The 19,736-nt window shown below is 48.6% G+C and overlaps 1 protein-coding gene across 2 annotated transcripts in view; it reads right to left on the minus strand.

The window, feature by feature from the left end:
- Positions 1-19,637, minus strand: part of CLASRP (CLK4 associating serine/arginine rich protein) — a 27,200-nt gene extending 7,563 nt beyond the window's left edge. Inside the window, exons 1-16 of one of the 2 annotated variants that reach the window (XR_010068573.1) lie at positions 19,546-19,637; positions 15,560-15,654; positions 14,527-14,641; positions 13,453-13,550; positions 12,828-12,929; positions 12,245-12,324; positions 11,089-11,173; positions 10,576-10,721; positions 9,100-9,196; positions 8,536-8,614; positions 8,213-8,286; positions 7,150-7,191; positions 6,527-6,748; positions 4,803-5,060; positions 4,523-4,705; positions 3,412-3,455 (exon numbers count right to left, since the gene is read on the minus strand). Coding sequence is in view for 1 of the 2 variants with exons in the window: in XM_063312584.1 (XP_063168654.1) it covers positions 3,416-3,455; positions 4,523-4,705; positions 4,803-5,060; positions 6,527-6,748; positions 7,150-7,191; positions 8,213-8,286; positions 8,536-8,614; positions 9,100-9,196; positions 10,576-10,721; positions 11,089-11,173; positions 12,245-12,324; positions 12,828-12,929; positions 13,453-13,550; positions 14,527-14,625 (1,605 nt within the window). In the remaining variant the exon portion in view is untranslated. The remainder of the gene's footprint in view (positions 1-3,411; positions 3,456-4,522; positions 4,706-4,802; positions 5,061-6,526; positions 6,749-7,149; positions 7,192-8,212; positions 8,287-8,535; positions 8,615-9,099; positions 9,197-10,575; positions 10,722-11,088; positions 11,174-12,244; positions 12,325-12,827; positions 12,930-13,452; positions 13,551-14,526; positions 14,642-15,559; positions 15,655-19,545) is intronic. The other variant, XM_063312584.1, reaches the window with a different exon arrangement.
- Between the last annotated feature and the right edge of the window lie 99 nt (positions 19,638-19,736).

Below are 19,736 nucleotides of genomic sequence, written 5' to 3' on the forward strand. Positions count from 1 at the left end.
TTGAGGATCAACCACCCAGAGTATACAAATTTAACAATAAATAATAATAATTTCCTGCAATGGTCTCGACCTGGTCCCTCTTCTGGAACCCATCGCTGTCAGATGGCTCAGGCAGAGCCTGGAAAATATCACGGCCAATTCCAAATGGGCAATAGGAGAATTCTATTCCACGGTCCCACATTCACACATGCAGTTCACGAAAGCTACAATTTGTGAGCAAGGAGCCAACCAACCAGCATTTCCCCCATTACAGCAGCACAGGCAAAAGGGTACACAGATAAATTAAGCAATATTGCTGTGGCAGCATTCCCACGCATTTGCCATGTGGCACCACTTCTGGAACTATTTTTGTCCCCGTGACATGCTTTCGTACAGGTATCCCCGTTATCAAGGGACCATGCTGGGAAGGGGGCTCTCACCGGGTCCTCTCCCAGCTCACCAGCCCACCAGCCATTTCCAGGTCAAAGTCTCCCAGAAACCCGAGTGCCCAGCAGCAGATGCCACTACTTTTCAGACGCACACTGAGACACAGAAGAACGCATCGCGTGACGGTTGCCTGAGCAAGCCCAATTTAACCAAACAGAATAAAGAAAAAAGTGTGTAACAGAACAGTAAGCGACCTTACAGTACATTTAAAGAAATGGAATTAAGGTGGCGTTGCTGTGTTATTTGTTTTGATGCCCTAAAACAGAGAGGCCAATTTTTCCTTCCTGAGCCAATGAAGAGCTGTAAACATTGGATCAGTCGGGTAAGAATTCGCTTTTGCTAACCGAAAACTTGCCCAACACGCGTTTTCCAGACGCCCGCGTGCCCAACAAATTGCAGAAATCCTTTCTCTGAGTAGAGCACGAACTGGTGGTGTTGATTGTGCTGGCTGCTCTCTAGCGCTAGTTTCTTAAGATCATTGTTTTTAACCTTACATGACCTTGCTCGAGCTTCGGGCTGAAACCAAAATGTGAACAACAACAAAGCTGCTTTGCAGTCTGCTACAGTTTTAAAGAGCGGGGAAGCAAGAGCGAAGGTTCAGGGAATTACAGCAGAGCCTTAGCAAGGAAACACCACCTCCCAGGCAAGAACACAGCAGGGTAAGTGAAAATTCCCTGCGACGGAGCTTCAGCTGCCAAACTAAAACGTGCTGGAGGATTTATGCTCATGCATAAAACACTCTAGAGCAGGGTTCCTCAACCTCGGCAACTCTAAGCTGTGCGGACTTCAACTCCCAGAATTCCCCAGCCAGCAAAGCTTGAGGAACCCTGCTCTAGAATGAAATCTAAGATCCTGCCGGTTCCACTAACGCTTTCAGCTTTTTTTAATGAGAGTTTCTGTATTTTTCTTCGTTACACTGACCACCAGGAGGCACCACATGGTTGCATCCTTACTGGGACTCCTCAGATGTGGGTGGCCAGATGTTACTCTATGGCAGGGTTTCTCGACCAGGGTTCCGTGGCACCCTAGGGTTCCACAAGAGGTCCCTGGGGAATCATGATTTATTTAAAATAGTATTTCAAATTTGGGCAACTTCACATTAAAGAGGCGAGTTTCATTCTTTATTTTTCGTTTAAGAAGACTGTTAGTGCATACAGGCAGGCCTACCCATGAAACGAATGTAACAATTTCGTTAACTGCTGGCCTCTCTTTGAGCCTGAATGTGCAGGGGTTCCCCCAGGCCTGAAAAATATTTCAAGGGCTCCTCCAGGGTCAGAAAGTTGAGAAAGGCTGCTCTATGGGTTTCAAACCCTCTACCAGGAATTGAACTCACAGATCTTTGCACTTTAGATGACTATATAAAGTGCATGGCATTCAGTAGTTGCAAGCAGGGACAGCTAGAAGCTGTGATGGAAGGTAAACCTAGCCCTGGGAATGGGGACGGTATGAAAAAACCATTAAGGCAGGCATTTCAGAAAAGATTACTCAGCCCTGGGGAAGAAGAAAGCACAAGGAACAAACTCAAAATAACCCTGCCTTGATTTTGTTTGGGGTAAGATGGAGCAGAGAGAAACTCTGGTAAGCTGGCAAGATTCTGTTATTATACCCCTCATCTGTGTTTCTCAGCCTTGGCAACTTGATGATGAGTGGACTTCAACTCCCAGAATTCCCCATGGCTGGCTGGGGAATTCTGGGAGTTGAAATCCACACATCTTCAAGCTGCCAAGGTTGAGAAACACTGCCCTACATCAATTAAGAGTCATTTCTGTTGAGATGGGTGGCTATATAAATTTGATAGGGAGGGAGGGAGGGAGGAAGGAAGGAAGGTTGGTTCCTGGAATCTCCGCTGCTTCTCTTCCTTGATGGTGCCTAGCTTGGAGGGCTGACAATATCAATAAGCAGATCCATATTATGTCTCAGCAGAAGTTAAATAACTGCAGCACCATTTTAGTTGTTGAACTAAAATTCCCAGCAGTCCTAGCCTGCAAAAGCAGTGGAGATGGATGCTGGCGGCTTAGCTATCCAGAGGTTCCCCATCTCTGCCTTATACACTATTTCCACCCCAGATTTCCTTTTGTGGGATGGGCTAGAACCAAGTCCGACATTTTGAAGAGGGCATAAAACACAAAGAAGAGTTACAACAGACACCGGATCCAGGCAGGGAAAATTGATTAAGAGGGTCTGACTTATAAAGTGCTGATTCCAGAGAAAAATAAATCCGTTGCAGCCAGCTCAGCAACCTTTGCCCACCCAAAGACCAACCCCAAATCAACTTCTGTCTGTCAAGAAAAGCTTTCTAGGCCTCATTAAGAAAACCCCTTTCTGGAAATAAATTAATCCCTACAGGTAGTCCTCACTTAATAACCACAATGGGGACCAGAATTTCAGTTGCTAAGCAAAGCAGTCATTAAGTGAATCTGACCTGATTTTACAACCTGTTGTGCAGCAATTGTTAAGCGAATCACCTTGGGCAACCATGTGGTCATTAAGCGAATCATGCGGTTCCCCATTGATTTTGCTTGCCAGAAGCCATCCGAGGTCAAAAATGGCAATCACATGACCACGGGATACTGCGAAGGTCATAAATGCAAACCAGTTGCCAAGTGCCCAAATCGTGATCACATGACCATGGGGATGCTGCAACGGTCATAAATGTGAGGACTGCCCGTAAGTCAATTTTTTCAGCATGGTTGTAAGTCTGAATCATCACTAAACAAATGGTTGTTAAGTGAGGACTACCTGTCCTCTTATCTACCCAACCCCAAAGCCCTTCAGTGACATCCCAGCAAAGCCCAAATGGTTTCCATTTTAACAGGCCTGTAAGCAAGTGCCCCTCCCATCTCCACCCTCAACTAAGTATGAAACACGACCAGGCAAACTCTAGAAAAGACCCCACAGAACACTCTTTTCCTGCAGGTCTATGGTTCCCCGAGTCTTTTTTTTCCTGCAGTGATGGGAATTAAGAGGTGAGGTTTAAATTCTTACTGACTTTGGCAGCTCCTGTCTCTTTACCACCAGCCGTTTCAGCCCTGAAGAAAGAGAAGGATGTCAGTCAAAAGATGGATGCCCACTGAGACACTGGAGAGGTTGATCTGAGTCAGCAGAGTACGTGCCCTCACGGATTCCCCCCAGCCGCCTCCTGTTCAGGCTCTGAGACTAACATAATACGTGCTAATGGAGCTACCCTTGAAGAGCACATGGAACCTTTAATCTGTACAAAATGCAGCCACCATCATAAAACTACACAGATTGCCAGCGGTCTCCTGGGAACAATTTAAAAGGTTGGTTTTACTTGATAAAATTCTGCATAGCGCAGCACCCAGTGACCTGTGGGACATTACGAGCCGAGGCAAGCATGCCAAGCCGGCACCCACAGTCTCCAACAAGCCTGCAGGTGCTCGTCCTGTGCTCCCACCACCCTCCTTGCCCCACCGGATGTCAGGGTTTGTTAGTTTCTTAAGAAATGGGAAATTGGCGTGCTGCAAAGGCAAGCCCCAACTTCAAGCAGGATCTGAATTTCCAACAACATCTGGAACAGAAACCTGCTTAGAGAATAGAAGGCAGAAGGCATGGCTCAGGCCTTTGGAAGTGCTCAAGGGAAAAAAGACAAAACTAGGCTGAGGTGGTAGGTAACACCCTGCACAGCTAGAAAGGGAGGTGAGGACCCATGTCACCAGGTCGCCTTCTGAGAAATGGGAGCTGGGAGATTCAACGGGTCCATGCTGGGCACCCTTCTGCAACCATGCCCCTAAGAGGCTCTGCAAACTCCAGATGGGCCTGCCGGGAAAAGATCTGCAGGAGGCCCCCTCCAGATGACACTCCCTTGATAGAAATCCATTTGTCAGGAATGCAGGAGAAGATCTCCTGGGTCGTTCCCAACACCCCAATTCCTGTAAAGTTTAGAAATTACAACAGTTGGGGCCAGTGCAGGGTTTCACTTCTCTGACTTTGGGCCGGTGGGGGGGCAAATCTTGCTTCTTCCTTTTTTCTTTTTATACAATACACACTACACTGTTAATAGACTGTGCAGGACAGCCAAGGGTCTCCCTGTCCGGCTCGGGGAGGAAAGGCAGAGGAAGGTGCGTTGTGTGCTCACTTTTTCAGCTTCTCCCCTACAGCAGGTGAAGCCGCAGGCCTCAGCGCTTTCTCTCTGGCCGGAGACGCTGACCGGCTGCGGCTCCGGGATTCACTGTCACTCTGGCTGCTGCGGCTGCTGCTCCAGTGCCTCCCTCCCCTGCCGCTGCTCCATCGGTAGTGTTCTCCAGACCGGGAGTGGCTCCTGGGAACAAGGAAAGGGACTTGCATGAGGAGACGCGTTCCCCCTGCCCCCCCAAGGGAATACAGGGGCACCCCCTCCTGCTGCTCCGCCCGCTGACCTGGATCTGCGTCGAGAGCCGTAACGCCAGCCCCGCTCTGTCGACCGTGACCTGGAGTGGCGGCGCCCGTCCCGAGACCCTCCAGCGGAGTACCGCCTGGTCCTGCTGTGGGACCGGGAATGCCTGTGGCTGCGGGAGCGGCTGTAGCCGCTGGCTCTGTGGTAGCCACTTGTCCGGTGGGAACGTGAGCTGGACTGTGAGCTCGAGGAGGAGGAGGTAGAGGAGGAGGAAGAGGAGGAGGAGGAGGTGGAGCGTCGCCTGGAAGGAGGAGAGGCAGGATGCTGGCTATTCACACCGGGGACTGGCAGTTCGGGAGAAAGGGGCAGTTGGAAGAGGCGGAAGGACGTCCCCGGCTGCTGAGATCTAATCCTGCTGCACATTCCCAAGGCAGAGAAACACTTCCAAGTTAACGGCCGCAGCTCAGTCGCCTGCAGCGGCTCGGGCTGCCCTTCGCTTCCCTGTCTTCTTCAGGGCACCCACTACTGGAGGCAGGAAGGTTTGGAAGACCCGGCGGGTTCCACACCGTGCTCGATTCCGCCTAGCACAACAGGCGTGGGGAGGGTGGTTTACTGCAAGATCTCCCTGCCAGCTGCAGAATCTGACCTCCAGCCCAAGAATCCCCAGGGCATCTGCTCCATTCTTGGGAATTCCACATTTCATTATGAAAGGGGGGGATGCCAGTCTGTAAGCTTTCCCAATTGCCAAGGAAAGCTTTTTCAAAGGCCAAAAAAAAAAAAAGTGCATGGGAACAGGCGCCCAGGGAGAGGGACACCTCTCTCTATTATGGTTTGCTGCAAAACGTCAAATGGGGCAACAAAAAACATTTTTTGTGGGGAGGGGGGTACAATGTAAAAACTGAGCTTCATAAGGGTCCCCTTCGTTAGAACCTTCAAACTGGTCTTTAAGGCTTATTTTTTTCCAAGCCACTTCCTTGGTTTTGCTGACAGAATACTTGATGGAATGTGGCTATTTATTGCCACTTGCTGCTGCACTGCAATTCTATCGTTTAGTTTTTCAGGATACGATATAGAGCAGCGTTGCTCAGCCTTGGCCACTTTGAGATGTGTGGATTTCAACTCCCAGAATTCCCCAGCCAGCACACTGGCTGGGGAATTCTGGGAGTTGAACTCCACACATCTCAAAGTGGCCAAGGTTGAGAAACACTGGCATAGAGAAATAAAATACGACATCTTATGAAAGCTCAGTCCTAAAAGGTGGCTAAAAATACTATTAGTACAGTAATGATGATGGGGGGGGCGGGGAGGGCAGCAATCATTTCATTCGCAGAATTTGGATTGGTCTGGTTGGAAAATTCTAGGGTTTATTTGCAATAAACCAGCTTCCCATGCCACAGGACTATCCCAAACCTGAGGCAAAAGGATCCCTGTAAAGTTAAGGCAGCCATACAGGATCTCTGACCTCCCCCATCTCCTTCAATGAAGCCACAGCAAGATGAGGAAGAAACACCCCAGATCACCCTGATCTCCCTTGGGACAAGAGGGGTCCTCTTTCCCATTCCCCGACCAGATTCCACAACGAAAGGATCATTCACGCAGGAATTGGCCCCCAAGAATGACCAAAGGCAATGCAGTTCCCCAAACTCAGTCGGGACCAGACCAAGCGTTCGGGGGGGACGATGTCAAAGTAAACTGTCAACCTTTGACCCCAGAATGGCCTCTGCTTTAAGGTTTGGGAAAGGCGAGGCAGATGCGAAAGTTACCGACCGGGAGGAGGCACTATGACCTGCCGCAACGCTGCCCTGCTGCGCTTGGCCGGAGCGTGCCTTGTTGAGGGAGGCGGTTTTCCTAGGGGGTCCTCCGGCTTGGGAGGCAGCGGCTTCTTCATCGCTGCCCCCAAAGCTGGTGATGAAGGTGATCTTCTCTTCATGACCCGGGGAAGGTGAGCGAGAGCGGGAACGAGACTCAGACGTGGATTCCGAGGGGGATCTGTGGGATGAAGCCAGACGATCACTGGAGACTGGAGAACAGCAGAGTGGGCTAATTCCAGCCTGCACCATTCCTTTCCTTTGTGGCACACATGTGTGTATAATCACACTCATCTGCCACAAGCGGTACTCGAGTAAGCATCCATAGCATTACAGCAAGAAGGACCCGAAACGGTCATTTATTTTTGCAAGTTCGCAATTAAAAACATATCAGGGATAAACACGAAGGGACAAACCACACTGAGCAAACTTGAAAGACCAGGCTGTGGTTGCACATACACCCCCCATTCTGACTGTCCTCCACAAGGCCAAATATATTCTAGGAAGCCACGGAAGCTTCCCCTTCGCTGATCTGGGGAAGTATCAAGGGAGCACAAAGGCAGAGCAGTCGCATTCACTCACCGTTTGTAGGGATCGTAGGTGGGGCTATCTCTCCGGGCGTAGCTGTAATGAGAGAAGGCTGTGAAAAGCAAAACCCTCACCTCTCCTGCACTACGGGAGGTTTGTAAAAACCTAGCCCCCAGCCTTTCTTCTCGGCAGTAGCTTTAGTCCAAGCCTAGGAAATCTTGGACCATCTTTTAAAAAAATCTGGCCTGTCATGTAAGTTTCTTAGGCTGGCCCTCCTACTGTTATCTCTGAAGGTAAAGGTAAAGGTTTCCCTTGACATTAAGTCCAGTCGTGTCCGACTCTAGGGGGCGGTGCTCATCTCCGTTTCAAAGCCGAAGAGCCGGCGTTTGTCCGTAGACACTTCCTCCGTGGTCATGTGGCCGGCATGACTAAACGGAACACTGTTACCTGCCCGCCGAAGCGGTACCTATTAATCGACTCACATTGGCATGTTTTCGAACTGCTAGGTTGGCAGGAGCTGGGACTAACAACGGGAGCTCACCCCATCACGTGGATTCGAACCGCCGACCTTCTGATCGGCAAGCTCAGCAGCTCAGCGGTTTAACCCGCAGCGCCACCGCATCCCTACTGTTATCTCTACCTGTCTTGAAAAAGCAGAATGTACCAAACATATCCCGGAGGACCCTCTGAGGCCTCACAAAATCCTCTGCCCTCTGCCCCCACTTAACGGATCCATAGGCCTGCTGAACTTAACTACTACAAGCCACAAGCGATTGAATGGAATTAGTCTTTGACACAAGCTAGTGGATTTGAAGGATACTGAATCCCTGTCGCAGGGAATCCATTCCCCAACAGCAGAGGAGTGAATGAAAGAGGAATAGGTTTACAGGGACTTGCCAAGAGCACCATTCCAGAAAATTCAACGGCTTCACATTTACATAGAGAAGGAAATGGCATCAGGAAGGGCCGGGGGGGGGGGCAAACCCATAACACCTTCTTCTGCTGACAAAGAACAAGTTTTTGGCCTCCCACCAGAAAAGGATCCTGCAACTTTTGCCCACTCTCAGCTACCCAAGAGCGAGAAACACTGAAATGAGCCTAACTTCCAAAGGCCTACCTCGGAGGGCTGATTTTCCTTCCTTTCAAACGTTTCTCTCGGAACTCCCTCCTTTGTCGCCGAGAGCGACGACCCTGGAAGAGAGAGAGATCTGGGGGGTCGCAGAAAGGCCACAGGCACTAATGGGCCTGTCGCCACTCCCCAGTTTACCAGCGATGGGCAAGAGGAATCATCCCACCTTTCTGGCAGCTTTTTTGCCTGCACTGGGGATTTCAGACTGCAGCAGTCACAAGTGGGAGGCGTCTGAAACGATCCCCTCAATCCAAGCGGTCACGTGGGGGGAACAGCCAGGCCCAGCCCTGCCCAGGCTTCAGTTCTCTTACCGAGTACATAGCTTTTTCTTCCTCCAAAGCTTTGGCGTGTTTGATAGCCTCTGCCTCCTCTTTGTCCTTCCGCAGCATCCTTCCAGAAAAAGGAGGGAGGGAGTTGAAGAAAAGGGGGGAGCGGACACATGGAGGGCAAACCTGGGGACTTACGCCCAGAACAGTGGCTTGTCTCTAAACAAAACATGCCCGTCTGGTCGGGATGCAGAATGACACGCGGCTGTTCGAGGGCGGAGGGGTTTCAGGAAAGGGGGGAGAACGTGGAGGGGCCACGCCAGTGAGTGGACACAGAGGGGTGTGTGCTGCTGAGCGAGAGGATGATGCACGCCAGCTTTGCGCTACGCTCCCCAGAAAACCACACTTTTGTTCTGCTCAAAACCCAGAACAGCAAAATCATCCAGTTTTGTTTGTCGAACCGCAGTCCACACAGAACGATTGAGCAGAACGCCCAGGATACCACGTCTTTGTTTCAGGTTCCAAACAAAACGCACGTTCCGTTCCATGCGTATCTTGTAATACCGTGCGTTGGCTCCTTAGGAACTCCAAAGAGGGCAGGCGTCTTACCGGACAAAGTCTCCCTCTGCCATCCCGTAGGTCGTTGCCTGTTTATTCAGGTCAGCCACTTGGTCCTGGTTCAGCTCATCCACATCAACTTCGACATCTGAAAGCAATGTAAATTTGCCCCCATTATAATCCGACCAAGTATGCTAGCCCTCCCGATCAGTCCTCTTCCAGCCCTACGTTGCCCATCGCCCCCATGCTTGTCCCAGCTTATGTGGAAAGCACCTGGCTGGCAAAAGATAGAATAAACCTCTACAGGTAGCCCTCGACTTATGACCATTCGTTTAGCGACCGTTCCAAGTTATGACGGCACTGGGAAAAGTGATTTACAACTGGTCCTCATGCAACCGTCACGGCGTCCCGTCACATGATCAAAATTCGGGTGCTTGGCTACTGGCATGTATTTACAATAGTTCCAGCGTTCCAGGATTACGTGATTCCCATTTGCAACCTTCCCAGCCGGCTTCCGACAAGCAAAGTCAATGGGGGAAGCTGGATTTGCGTAACAACCACGTGATTCACTTAACAACCATGGCAAAACAATGTTGTAAAATTGGGCATGACTCACTTAACACCCGTCTCACTTCATGTCGGAAGTTCCAGTCCCAATTGTGGTCATAAGTCAAGGACTACCTGTACTCAAGAACTCTGTGGTAATGAAATGGGTTTCCAGGTGCTCTTAGCTCCAGCCAGCTATAGACATTTGGGCTTGGATCCAAGAAGCTTCTTTAGCAAATCCCAAGAACAATCTCTCCTCAATCCCTTGTCTTGTTCCACATGCCGCAACCCAAAATGCAACTGCAAGATTCCAGCTTTTTCCCCCTTCACGCGCAGACCATCCTGCAAGAGCCCTTAACGCTTGGGAACCAAAAAGTTCCACTCGCCCAGATACCTGGACACCTGGGAGAGGCTTAAATCAACGTCTTAACATACCAGGCCCGATCCCCAGCAACTGGTATTCTACCCTTGAAGGTGCAGATTCCTCTTGGCCACCTAAGCGAACGGTTCCACGCTCATCATCTCCGTGACCCGCCCAGTCCTCTCTACAAGCCACTTCCACCAGAAGGACTATTGCACCATGCAGTCCTGTACATGTCTACCCAAAAGCAAAGTCTGCTAAGTTCAAGGGGATAGCTAGACACGTTCAGGATTGCATCCACATTGACAGATATCCAGGAAAAGGAACTGTGGAAGAAGAATGGCAGTACGCGGCGCCAAAAGAGAACGCCGAGGCAGCAGGTGATGGGGCCCTGAAAAGAATTCTCAGCACCAAAATGTTGAGACGCACACAGACACACACACATGTACGTACAGCAGAGCAAGCTGCTCTACACAACTGTTTTGTCTTCATGTTCCAGAGAATCTACAGGTTCTAGGGTGGGATACAAATGTGACATTAAGGCTGGGAAAGGATAGTAAGACCCTGCCACGTCCCTGCCTCTGTACAAGTCCGATCCTAAAAGCGCTCTGGAGATGTACCAATATCGGGGATCACTTCATCCTCGTCGGTGTTGCTGTCTTCCTCAGAATCTTCCTCCTCAGCTCGTTTTTCGGAAGGATTCTCAAGTTCTGCCACTGTGCTGTCCTCGTACGTGTACCCAATAGAAGCCTTCTTCTCTGCCAGCCTAGAGGGGGAAAGGCCGATCATTAAATGCAGGCTGCCTGGCGTCCCAGAGCAGACCTCTGTGCTGGGATTCTACACCCTGCCCTATTTATTTAAAGTACTTTCATACTGCTCTTCAACCAGACTTAACCTGTAGGTGGGTAAGAATACCACCTCCCCTGCCTTCCAGCGGTCAGATGTCAAGCCAGACACGGCAATAAACCTCCTCTCCCCAGGAACTCAGTCCTGCGTTTAGTGTCTAAGAACAGTTCCCATCAGCCGTCCTTGCAGTCAGTGGTGAGGAGTGCTGGGAGCAACAGCCGGCGGGCCACAAAAGGGTCTGAACCACCCCCCAGACGTCCTAAGCTGGTCCAGCTCAACGCACTCACTTCTTTTTTTCATCCTCGTTGGGCTTCTGGAGTCCTCCGTACAGCTCATCAATGTAGATCTGATACAGGCACTGTTCTTCTGAGACTGTAAAGCAGGGATGGAGACAAAGCAGATGAGATCCCTGCAAAGCTGGTCCAGTGCGGCAAAAACAGGTTGGCTTCTAGTACGACACAGCCCCTTCCCCCCCTCAGTCATCCTCCATCCCACCCAGCGCCACCCCGGCTCAACGGGAGAAGGTCAGCTGAAGAGCTCAGCAGTAGGCAGCTAGGGTGAATGACCCTGAAGCACACCGTCGGAAGGGCTTTGGGGTGGCAATGTTTTTCCTATGCCAAGACAGGCCAACGCATCTTCACCCACATCTGCTCTGCAGTACGATACGCCACTGCCCCGCTAACCCAAGGTGGGCGGGCAGCACCTCACCAACCCTCTCTGATCATAAAAAAAGGTAATAAGAAGCAGGGTCAGACCTCATCGGCACTTAGATGGGAGACCATGCAAAATCCCAGGGCTGCAGGCAGACTGAGAAGTCAAAGAAATGTCCTAGTAGAAGGTAATGGCAGACTACTTCCATACTACAGCCAAGAAAATCAGGTGGACGTTTCCATAAAGTCAGCGAGGTCAGTGTCTTACCCAAGAAGGAACACTGTCCTTCGGTCCCAGAGATCAGGGCATGCAGGGGGGCCCAACAGGGACAGAAGCACCAAGCAAGGGTGCTCTGCAAAAGCCCCTAAGCTGGTAATTCTCTCAGGCAAAGCGTCTGGATACATGTGTGTGTGTCCCGGCCATGATTGGGGAAGGTGGAGGGGAGTCGCTTGAAAATCCAGTCTTTCTTCACAGGAGAGCTGCTATATTCCACTGCTCCCTCCATTACTAATACTTCTCCTTGCCCTTATTATTCTCCTCCCGCGATTGGCTTGCAGTACTTTGTGGTTAAAAAGGAGAGGCCCTGATCCCTCCCTCAAGCTTGCCCCCCAGGGCTGACTAGAGAATGCCATCCAATGAAGGCCCTTTCTAGTTATTAACTCATTAAAATCTAAGCTGAGGTGTTCACCTCGATAAACGGGTTTGGGAGCAGCTAGGAGAGAAGCACCATCATTCCTTAACTGGAACCCTCTGTGCTCTACAGCAATGCAAGAAAAATCAAGGAGAACTTACTGCCAGCAAAATCGTTCTGCACAAGCCCTCTATATCTTTCATAGTTGCATTTCCTTTCATCAGACTCCTGCTCCGGGGAGCTGGAGACGTAAGAGGAAGAGACCGGAATTAAAATTCTAAGCAGACAAGGATGGGCAAGAAAGTCTTTGAAAACTACACAAAGACTGGCAGAACAGATCCACCCTGTGCTGCCCTCACCCTACCCCCCGCATCCCAGTTCTGAAAATCACAGTGCAGAGAACTTCCCCATGTCAACCTGAGCCTTCCCAAGAAAATAGGCCTCGTTAACTTATTTTATACCGATTGGTTCACACACCACATCAACATCTGTTTTTGTCTGATGGAATACGTAAGGCAAGCGACTGCATCTTGTGGTTGGGCATATCGGGCAAACGCAACCCACTGCAATTTATTTGGCGAGCCACAATTTCAAGGGATCCCTCAGTCAGGCTACAGAGGAGCTTATTCCTTCCCAGCGAAAGAGTTTCAGGAGCCAAACCTAGCTCTCTTCTCAATCTCCGACTGACGCAAGGGGCTGTACATTCCAGCATCAGAGGGGGGGAAAGAGGAACAAACGCCTTACATTGGATTCAGCAGTGGAGGGGTATACATGGGGATGTAATCCAGGTGGGCCCGTACATCAAACCGGTCAATCATGTTGTTGGTATCCCCCTGCCATGGCATCCTGTAAGGGCAAAACACCAAAGGGAAGGGGGTCCCATTAAAAAAATGAATAAATGACGCAGTGCTTACTGTGCACGAGACACACCCCCTCGCTTCCAGCTGCTAAATCTCCAGTTTGCGCCAGTTCTTCTAGGTAGACCAAACCAAGAAATCAACTCTGCAGAAAAGCTACAATTCTTTCTATTGAGATTGGCTGTAATAACAGAATCTTGCAAGCCTGATTCTGCTGTACAATCAGGGAAGCGTCTGTCTGAGCCACTTTCAAATACTATCGGTCTGTTGTGGACTTAATCTATGTTTTATCCCTTGGCAACAGAGCTTGCATATCTACATCGAGGTCATCTTCCTTGCTCTCTTCAGCAGTGTTTCTCAACCTTGGCCACTTGAAGATGTGTGGACTTCAACTCCCAGAATCCCCCAGCCAGCAAGGGGATTCTGGGAGTTGAAGCCCACACATCTTCAAGTGGCCAAGGTTGAGAAACACTGCTCTACAGTTTGCCAGCCCAGAACTGCAAACTACTCACATGTTCACAGGACTTTCAGCAGCAAGAGCCACAGCGGAATCTAAGTGCACCTTGCAGGCACGCCCATGGACCTGCAGGAACTGGGCTGGATCCTTTTTCTGGAAAGAAACACACTGGTAACTGCCCCAAGCCAGCCCAAAGCGTTGCTCCAACTCCACAGCACTGTTACAGCTGACGTGTAGGGTCCTTCCAGGATTGTGTCCTATTAATATTTTATTCACTTTTTTAGTATTTCAAGGACTGCACTTAAAGCAAGGCTCATTTTTTTCCCTTGGTTCTTAATTTGCTTGGTATTTTAGAATTTCAGATTTGTATAAAACATCGGTCAATGACCATAATAAACCTGAACAGAACTGAACTGAGCTTCCGGGATTTCAGGCATGTCTCTTCCCAGCCCTCCCTCAAGGGGGCAAGGACTGAACCTAGACCACCAAGGGCATCACAGCCACATGTTCAACTGAAAGGCACTGGCATGCTCTGCCCTTATTTTCCATATATCTATGAGCTGCTCCCACATAGCCCTGGAACCTGGGAACTGGCCAGAGTATAAAATACATTCGTGGCTTAACTGAAAGGCAATAAAGAGAATCTAGAGGCAGCTTAAAGATCAACAGATGCACTTTTATGGATTAAGGGTCCACAAGAGAAATAACGGAGTCGAATGGCAATAACATGAAAACTGTGGCAATTCAGTTAAAGCTGCAGCATAGGGGAAAAGAAGCCTAATGATCACCTCCATCAGTAACTGGGAAAAATAACTCCGTAAGGCTAGGAAGGCAGAGAGGCGGGAAGTAAGGTGCCCAATCACGCTCCCATGAAGCGGTCAAACCTTTTGATATGCTTTTGCATATTCCCCTCCCACAGGCAGCTGCTAATGCAGAGGTGGCTCGGTTGAGTGGAAAATGCTGATATCAGCAGTCCTGCAGCAAGACGCGAGATCAGACCCCTCTGCCCTCAAGATCAGAAAAACGCCCCATGCTCATTTCTTGAAGGGTTTTTGTTCTGAAAGAGGGACCCGGCAGTCGGAAGGTGACAGGCATTCTCCCAAATTGTACCGAGGAGAAAGACACTCACTATCTTTTCGTAATACTCTCTCCGACGTTCTGCTCGCTTCTTATAATCCACCATCATCCCCCGCAGCTTTCGCTCATGCTTTCGTGCTTCGTGCCACATCCTGCTTTTCTCCCAGCTATTCAGCAGGGCGAGGAAAGGATGCACGTCCACGCATTGAAGCGGGGGAGGGAAAGGGAAGAGAAATGTAACAAAGCCAAACGGAGCAACTTTTTCACATTGCGCCCCAGCCTCTGCCAGACTCCACAGAAATACTCTTGATTATTAGTCATATCAGACACCACAATGGTCACTGTGTGCCTGACAAAAATGACGGAGCAGAAGCTTCTAGAGTCCCACCAGAAATTAAACTGGATTTCGACAAGAAATCAAACAGAATCCCGGGTCAAGATGAAATCCACCATGTGGGTTTCCGTGCTGGTCCTGCTTCCTCCCGATCAGCTTCCACCATCCCCTGAGGAGAAAGCCAGTTCCGAAGCCTCTGCATACCCGATTTTACTGAACCATTCAGGAATGCAGGGACAGGACAGGGTGAATTGCCTTGAGCAGGCTATACCTATCAAAGTGAATATCTGTAGCTCAGGGCTGAACAGTGGAGCCCTGGGTGCTCTCTGAGCCTGGTTGTTTTCTTACAGATGCTTCATTGCCAGACTAGGCAATGTCTTCAGTGCGAAGAGGGAGGGGGCCTGGGCGGCGACTTTAGGGTTACGGTTAGGCCCACTCCCTCCTCGCACTGAAGACGTTGCCTAGTCTGGCCATGAAACGTCTGCAAGAAAACAACAAGGCTCAGAGAGCACCCAGGACTACACAGATTATACCTACTGCAACTCATGTATGGCAATTACCTGACCTGCCTTCTTCCTAGAATTAGGCAGATCAATAACTCCATGCAAAAAAAAAAAGGCATTTGGAAGGTAGGGCCGAAACTGTAAACCTGTAAAGATAAACTCAGAAATTAGGAAGTACTGCAGTCAAAGAACTTTAGATAACAAATAAAACAGCAGACAGGGGCCTGGCACACATAACTAATACTCACTGAGAGCAGGAACTTGAGAGGTGTCAAAACAGATGCTCTCCTTTTCCCCAAACACAGTCTATGAAGAATTTGTTGCCCTCTGTGAAAGGAGCGCCCTAGATAAATATGAAGTCAGAAAACATAAGTGCTACAATTTTTTATCTGAACATTAACTAGCTCGAGATCTAGTTGAGGAAGAGGTAGTTTTTCTCCCCAGGATTTTATGCAGTCACACAAAGAGTACCGCCAAATGTTATTGCAGGAATGGGAATTCTTTAATAGTAACGTTATTAAAAATTACAATTGCAACAATAAAAACGAATACAAACTAAAAATTATAAAAAGAAAAAAAGCTGCAGAGAATAGAACAAATAGAAAAATTAGAAAAATAAGGATAAAGAAAAAGAAAACAAATATATAAAGAAATGACTTCCCACCTTTATCACAAATATAAACAATTTTAGTAACTTATCACCTTCTCTAAAAATACAACAAATGATCTCTTCTTCCCACATCCCATCTCTTATCTATAAACAAAGCCTTAAAGCCTTTTCATCCAATCCTGATGTCAGCAAAAGTCCACTAAGGGTTACCAAAAATAACATATATTTTAATCTTGATCAAATAAACCAACTTCACATTCCTTCCTTTTACTTCTAACAATCTTATCTTCAGTCCTTTCAAATAATGTCCTAGAATTTGCTTTCTTTTCATTTTTTCTTTGTCCCTTCTCACAACATTCTTCAAAGCTTTAACAAGCCTCTTTTGTAAATCCAAAACAGGAAAGTTATCCTGGTCACTCTCTTGATTTGTTTTTTGTATATCCCTTTTAATTATTAAGACATCAGCCAGTTTCTTTTGTATGTCCAGTGTAACATCTTTTTTGATGTCATTCTTGTAGCAATTTCCGAAAGTGATTAGAAAAGGAAGTATACGAGCCCCATGTCCTTTTAAAGGCGCCAACCGCGGTTTTAGCAAGATGGCTCTTCCCTCATCACCCAGAGCTCTAAACCTCCTGGAGATCGCTGTCCTGCGGTCTCCTCATGCAGAGCAACTGTCTGGGGCACTTGTGGGCAATCTCAAGTCCTCTCCGGACAATTTATGAATTACAAAGAGCTGGTCTACTTGCCAGCTCTTCATTCCGCCGTGGTCATCGGCTCCACTTTTCGTGGTGCCGTCTTCAGTCCATTTCTTCTCCACCAATTGCAGGTATGGGAATTCTTTAACTGTAGGTTCACTAACAATTTTTTTAAAATTGAGATCTAAGAACTACGTAGTGACGTGGTGAGCTCCAGTTCAGACACAGAGACCAATAATGTGCGGCCAGCTTCAGATTCAGAGAGAGAGATTGACAACGTGCAATGGAGTTACCAGCAGAATTTCCACCTGAACAGCTGCGGGCAGAGGAGGCAGGGCTGTTCGCACAGCTGCCGCCAGTCTGTGAACATGAAGAGGCTGAGTTGCCACCCACACCCAGCCCGAAGGCTCGCTGCCCACAGCAGAGAGCAGAGCAAAGGCACTCTGCAAGATTCCTCGCAAGGAAAGAGCCTCGCCTTCCTAAATGAGCCACACCGTGACTGCTCTGATTTAAGAAGAGCTATGAGCTCGAGCCCCTTTTGGTGACAGCCATTCGCAAACCCAGGCTCCGTGTGCCTTGCCTTTGGACTGGAACCCGTGTGACAGTGACTCCAAACCTGGACTGGCTGACAACCTTGCTACAGGTAGTCCTCGCTTAACAAACACAATTGGGACTGAAATTTCAGCTGCTAAGCGAAACAGTCATTAAGCAAATCTGACCCAATTTTACCTTTTTTTTGTGGTGGTCGCTAAGCGAATCACCACAGGTGTTAAGCAAGCCATGTGGTTGTTCAGCAAATCGCGGTTCCCCATTGATTTTGCTTGCCATAAGCCAGCCAGGAAGGTCAAAAATGGTGATCACATGACCATAGTACACTGCAGACGTTTATAAATGTAACCTGGTTGCTAAGCACCCAAACTGTGATTGCAAAACTGCAGGGGCGCTGCGATGGTCTTAAGTGTGAGGACCGGTTGTAAGTCAGTTTTTAGCACAAGTCCAAACCGTCACTAAATGAATGGTTGTTAAGTGAGGACTACCTGTACATTTTCTGGACCCTTGGATTTCCCCTGACTACTCTTGTACCTGCTGCTTGGATTTTGGACTATCTCTCTAGGCAAGTTTGCCAGACTTCTGGGGACTTGATTTCTTTTGTGGGTATGGGTGTGTGTGCGTGCGCATTCACACATACCTTTCTCTCTGCTGCTTGTTATTTGTTTAAAACCCATCTAGTAATAGTTTGCAACTACCTCCCCGTGTGCGCTTGGCCTGGAACAGGGCATGTAGAGCCCAAAATATAACATCTCAAAATGTTTTATAATTTGGATCTAAATAACGGGCTGTTTAACTCTTAGAAGCGGGATCCACTGCTTCAGCAGCGTGCCTTATGTTACAGCATTTTTTTCTCTGAGAATGACAAGTGGATGATCAGCTTCTCCAACGGTAGCCTTATTCAAAAGAAAAGCTCCATTTAACTTACACGCACGTCTCATCTTCCTACTCCTGCTAAATTTGAAAACGGCACAGTAAATAAAGCACTTCTGAACAATCAGAAAGCTGCCTCACTATCTGAAAGAAGGAAGTATAAACGTGAAAACACATGCTCAGCATTAACAAAGGAAAGGATGGTTTTGGAACTCTTATGACAAACTGAAACTGCTGCTTTTGAAGGCCTGTTTTTATCAATTTCCATTCAGATTCACTTTACTGTAGAACCCTTCTGCTGATATCTTTGAAAGCTGAAGTTATAGCTTTAAAAGTACTATTGTCACAGCTAGAAGACCAGGAGATTTATCATTTAATTTTGTAAGCAAATTCTCTTCGAGAGGCACACTTGTTCAACTGAACTTGACAGACAGGCTATACTGAAAGGCTTTAGAATTCTGAAGGATTTGTTTCTAGCAGGGCTAGTCCAGTGAAAGCTAACCTTGCATGCAAAAGGCACAGATCTGCATATAATACTGAAATGGTTGATCCTACTTCAAAGAATTAAACAGCTTTTACTTTAGGACAGTGTTTCTTAAGCTTTTTTCTCACAGAACTCTTCCCACTTTTAAAAACTATGGAGGACCCCAAAAGAACTTTTGTTTGCATGGCTTATATTTATCGATATTAACCATACTAAAAATTAAAATTGACGCATTCGCTGCCACTACTGCTTCTCACAATTGTTTCATGGGATTTTAATATTGTATTATTTTTCAACACAGGCTGGCAAATTATTTGATTTCTGAGTACCCCTGAGAGAATCTTGGGGGACCCCCCAGGGCTCCTCAGACCACCCTTTAAGAAACACTGCTTTAGAAGCTACAGTAATACAGGAGACCCAATAATCATCATCACCACGATCAAGTAAAGTATTTCTGACAGTTACATAGAAATACAACAGCACTGACAATCAAGGTAGCAATACTTTGTGGAAAGGGGAAAAATGAGCTCTAAACGAAAACCTGAAGGGCTGTTCCGCACCTTGCAGAAAGCACTTTAAGGATCGCTACCGCTTCTCTAGTTCGGCAGCCGAAGAAAACACAGCTCCTCATGAAAAGGCGATGCTAGTCCTCAAGATTCTTGCAGCTCCCCTCCTCCTCCTCCCACGCCCGAAGGTAAAAGTGGCTCTTAAAAACGTCATTCCGGCCATGAACGATGGGATAATGAGGCACTGTTTAGGCGAAGGCGACACCTCCTGCTTATAAATGCAGGGAGGCACATGGAAGCCTCACTCGCCTGTACCCAAAAGAGACACTCAAGGAGGCGACGGCCTCTCCGGCCAAGGGAAGCCTCACAAGGCGGGCTCCCAACACCATCCAGGCAGCTTCTCCTCCTCCCGGAATCTCCCACCCCCGTCCTCCCACGACGCGAGCGGCCTCCCGCTCCGAAGCGGCCTCTTCGGCGGCCCGTTCTCGGTTAGAGGACAGAAGAGACCCCTCCTCACCCTGCGCCAAAGTCGCAGCTTCTCCCCCGGAAGCGGAAACGACTCGAGTCTATAGAGTAGCAACCGGGGAGGGGAAAGAGCGCGGGCGCCCTTCCTGCGGCCCTCGGATTGGTGAAAGCAGGTCGCGTGACAGCGAGCGCGCCAGCCAATCAAAGCCCGACTTGGCTTTTCTTTTTCCCCCCCCCACTCCT

The sequence above is a fragment of the Candoia aspera genome, chromosome 10, assembly GCF_035149785.1.
Source record: "Candoia aspera isolate rCanAsp1 chromosome 10, rCanAsp1.hap2, whole genome shotgun sequence".
NCBI classification, from domain to species: Eukaryota; Metazoa; Chordata; class Lepidosauria; order Squamata; family Boidae; genus Candoia; species Candoia aspera.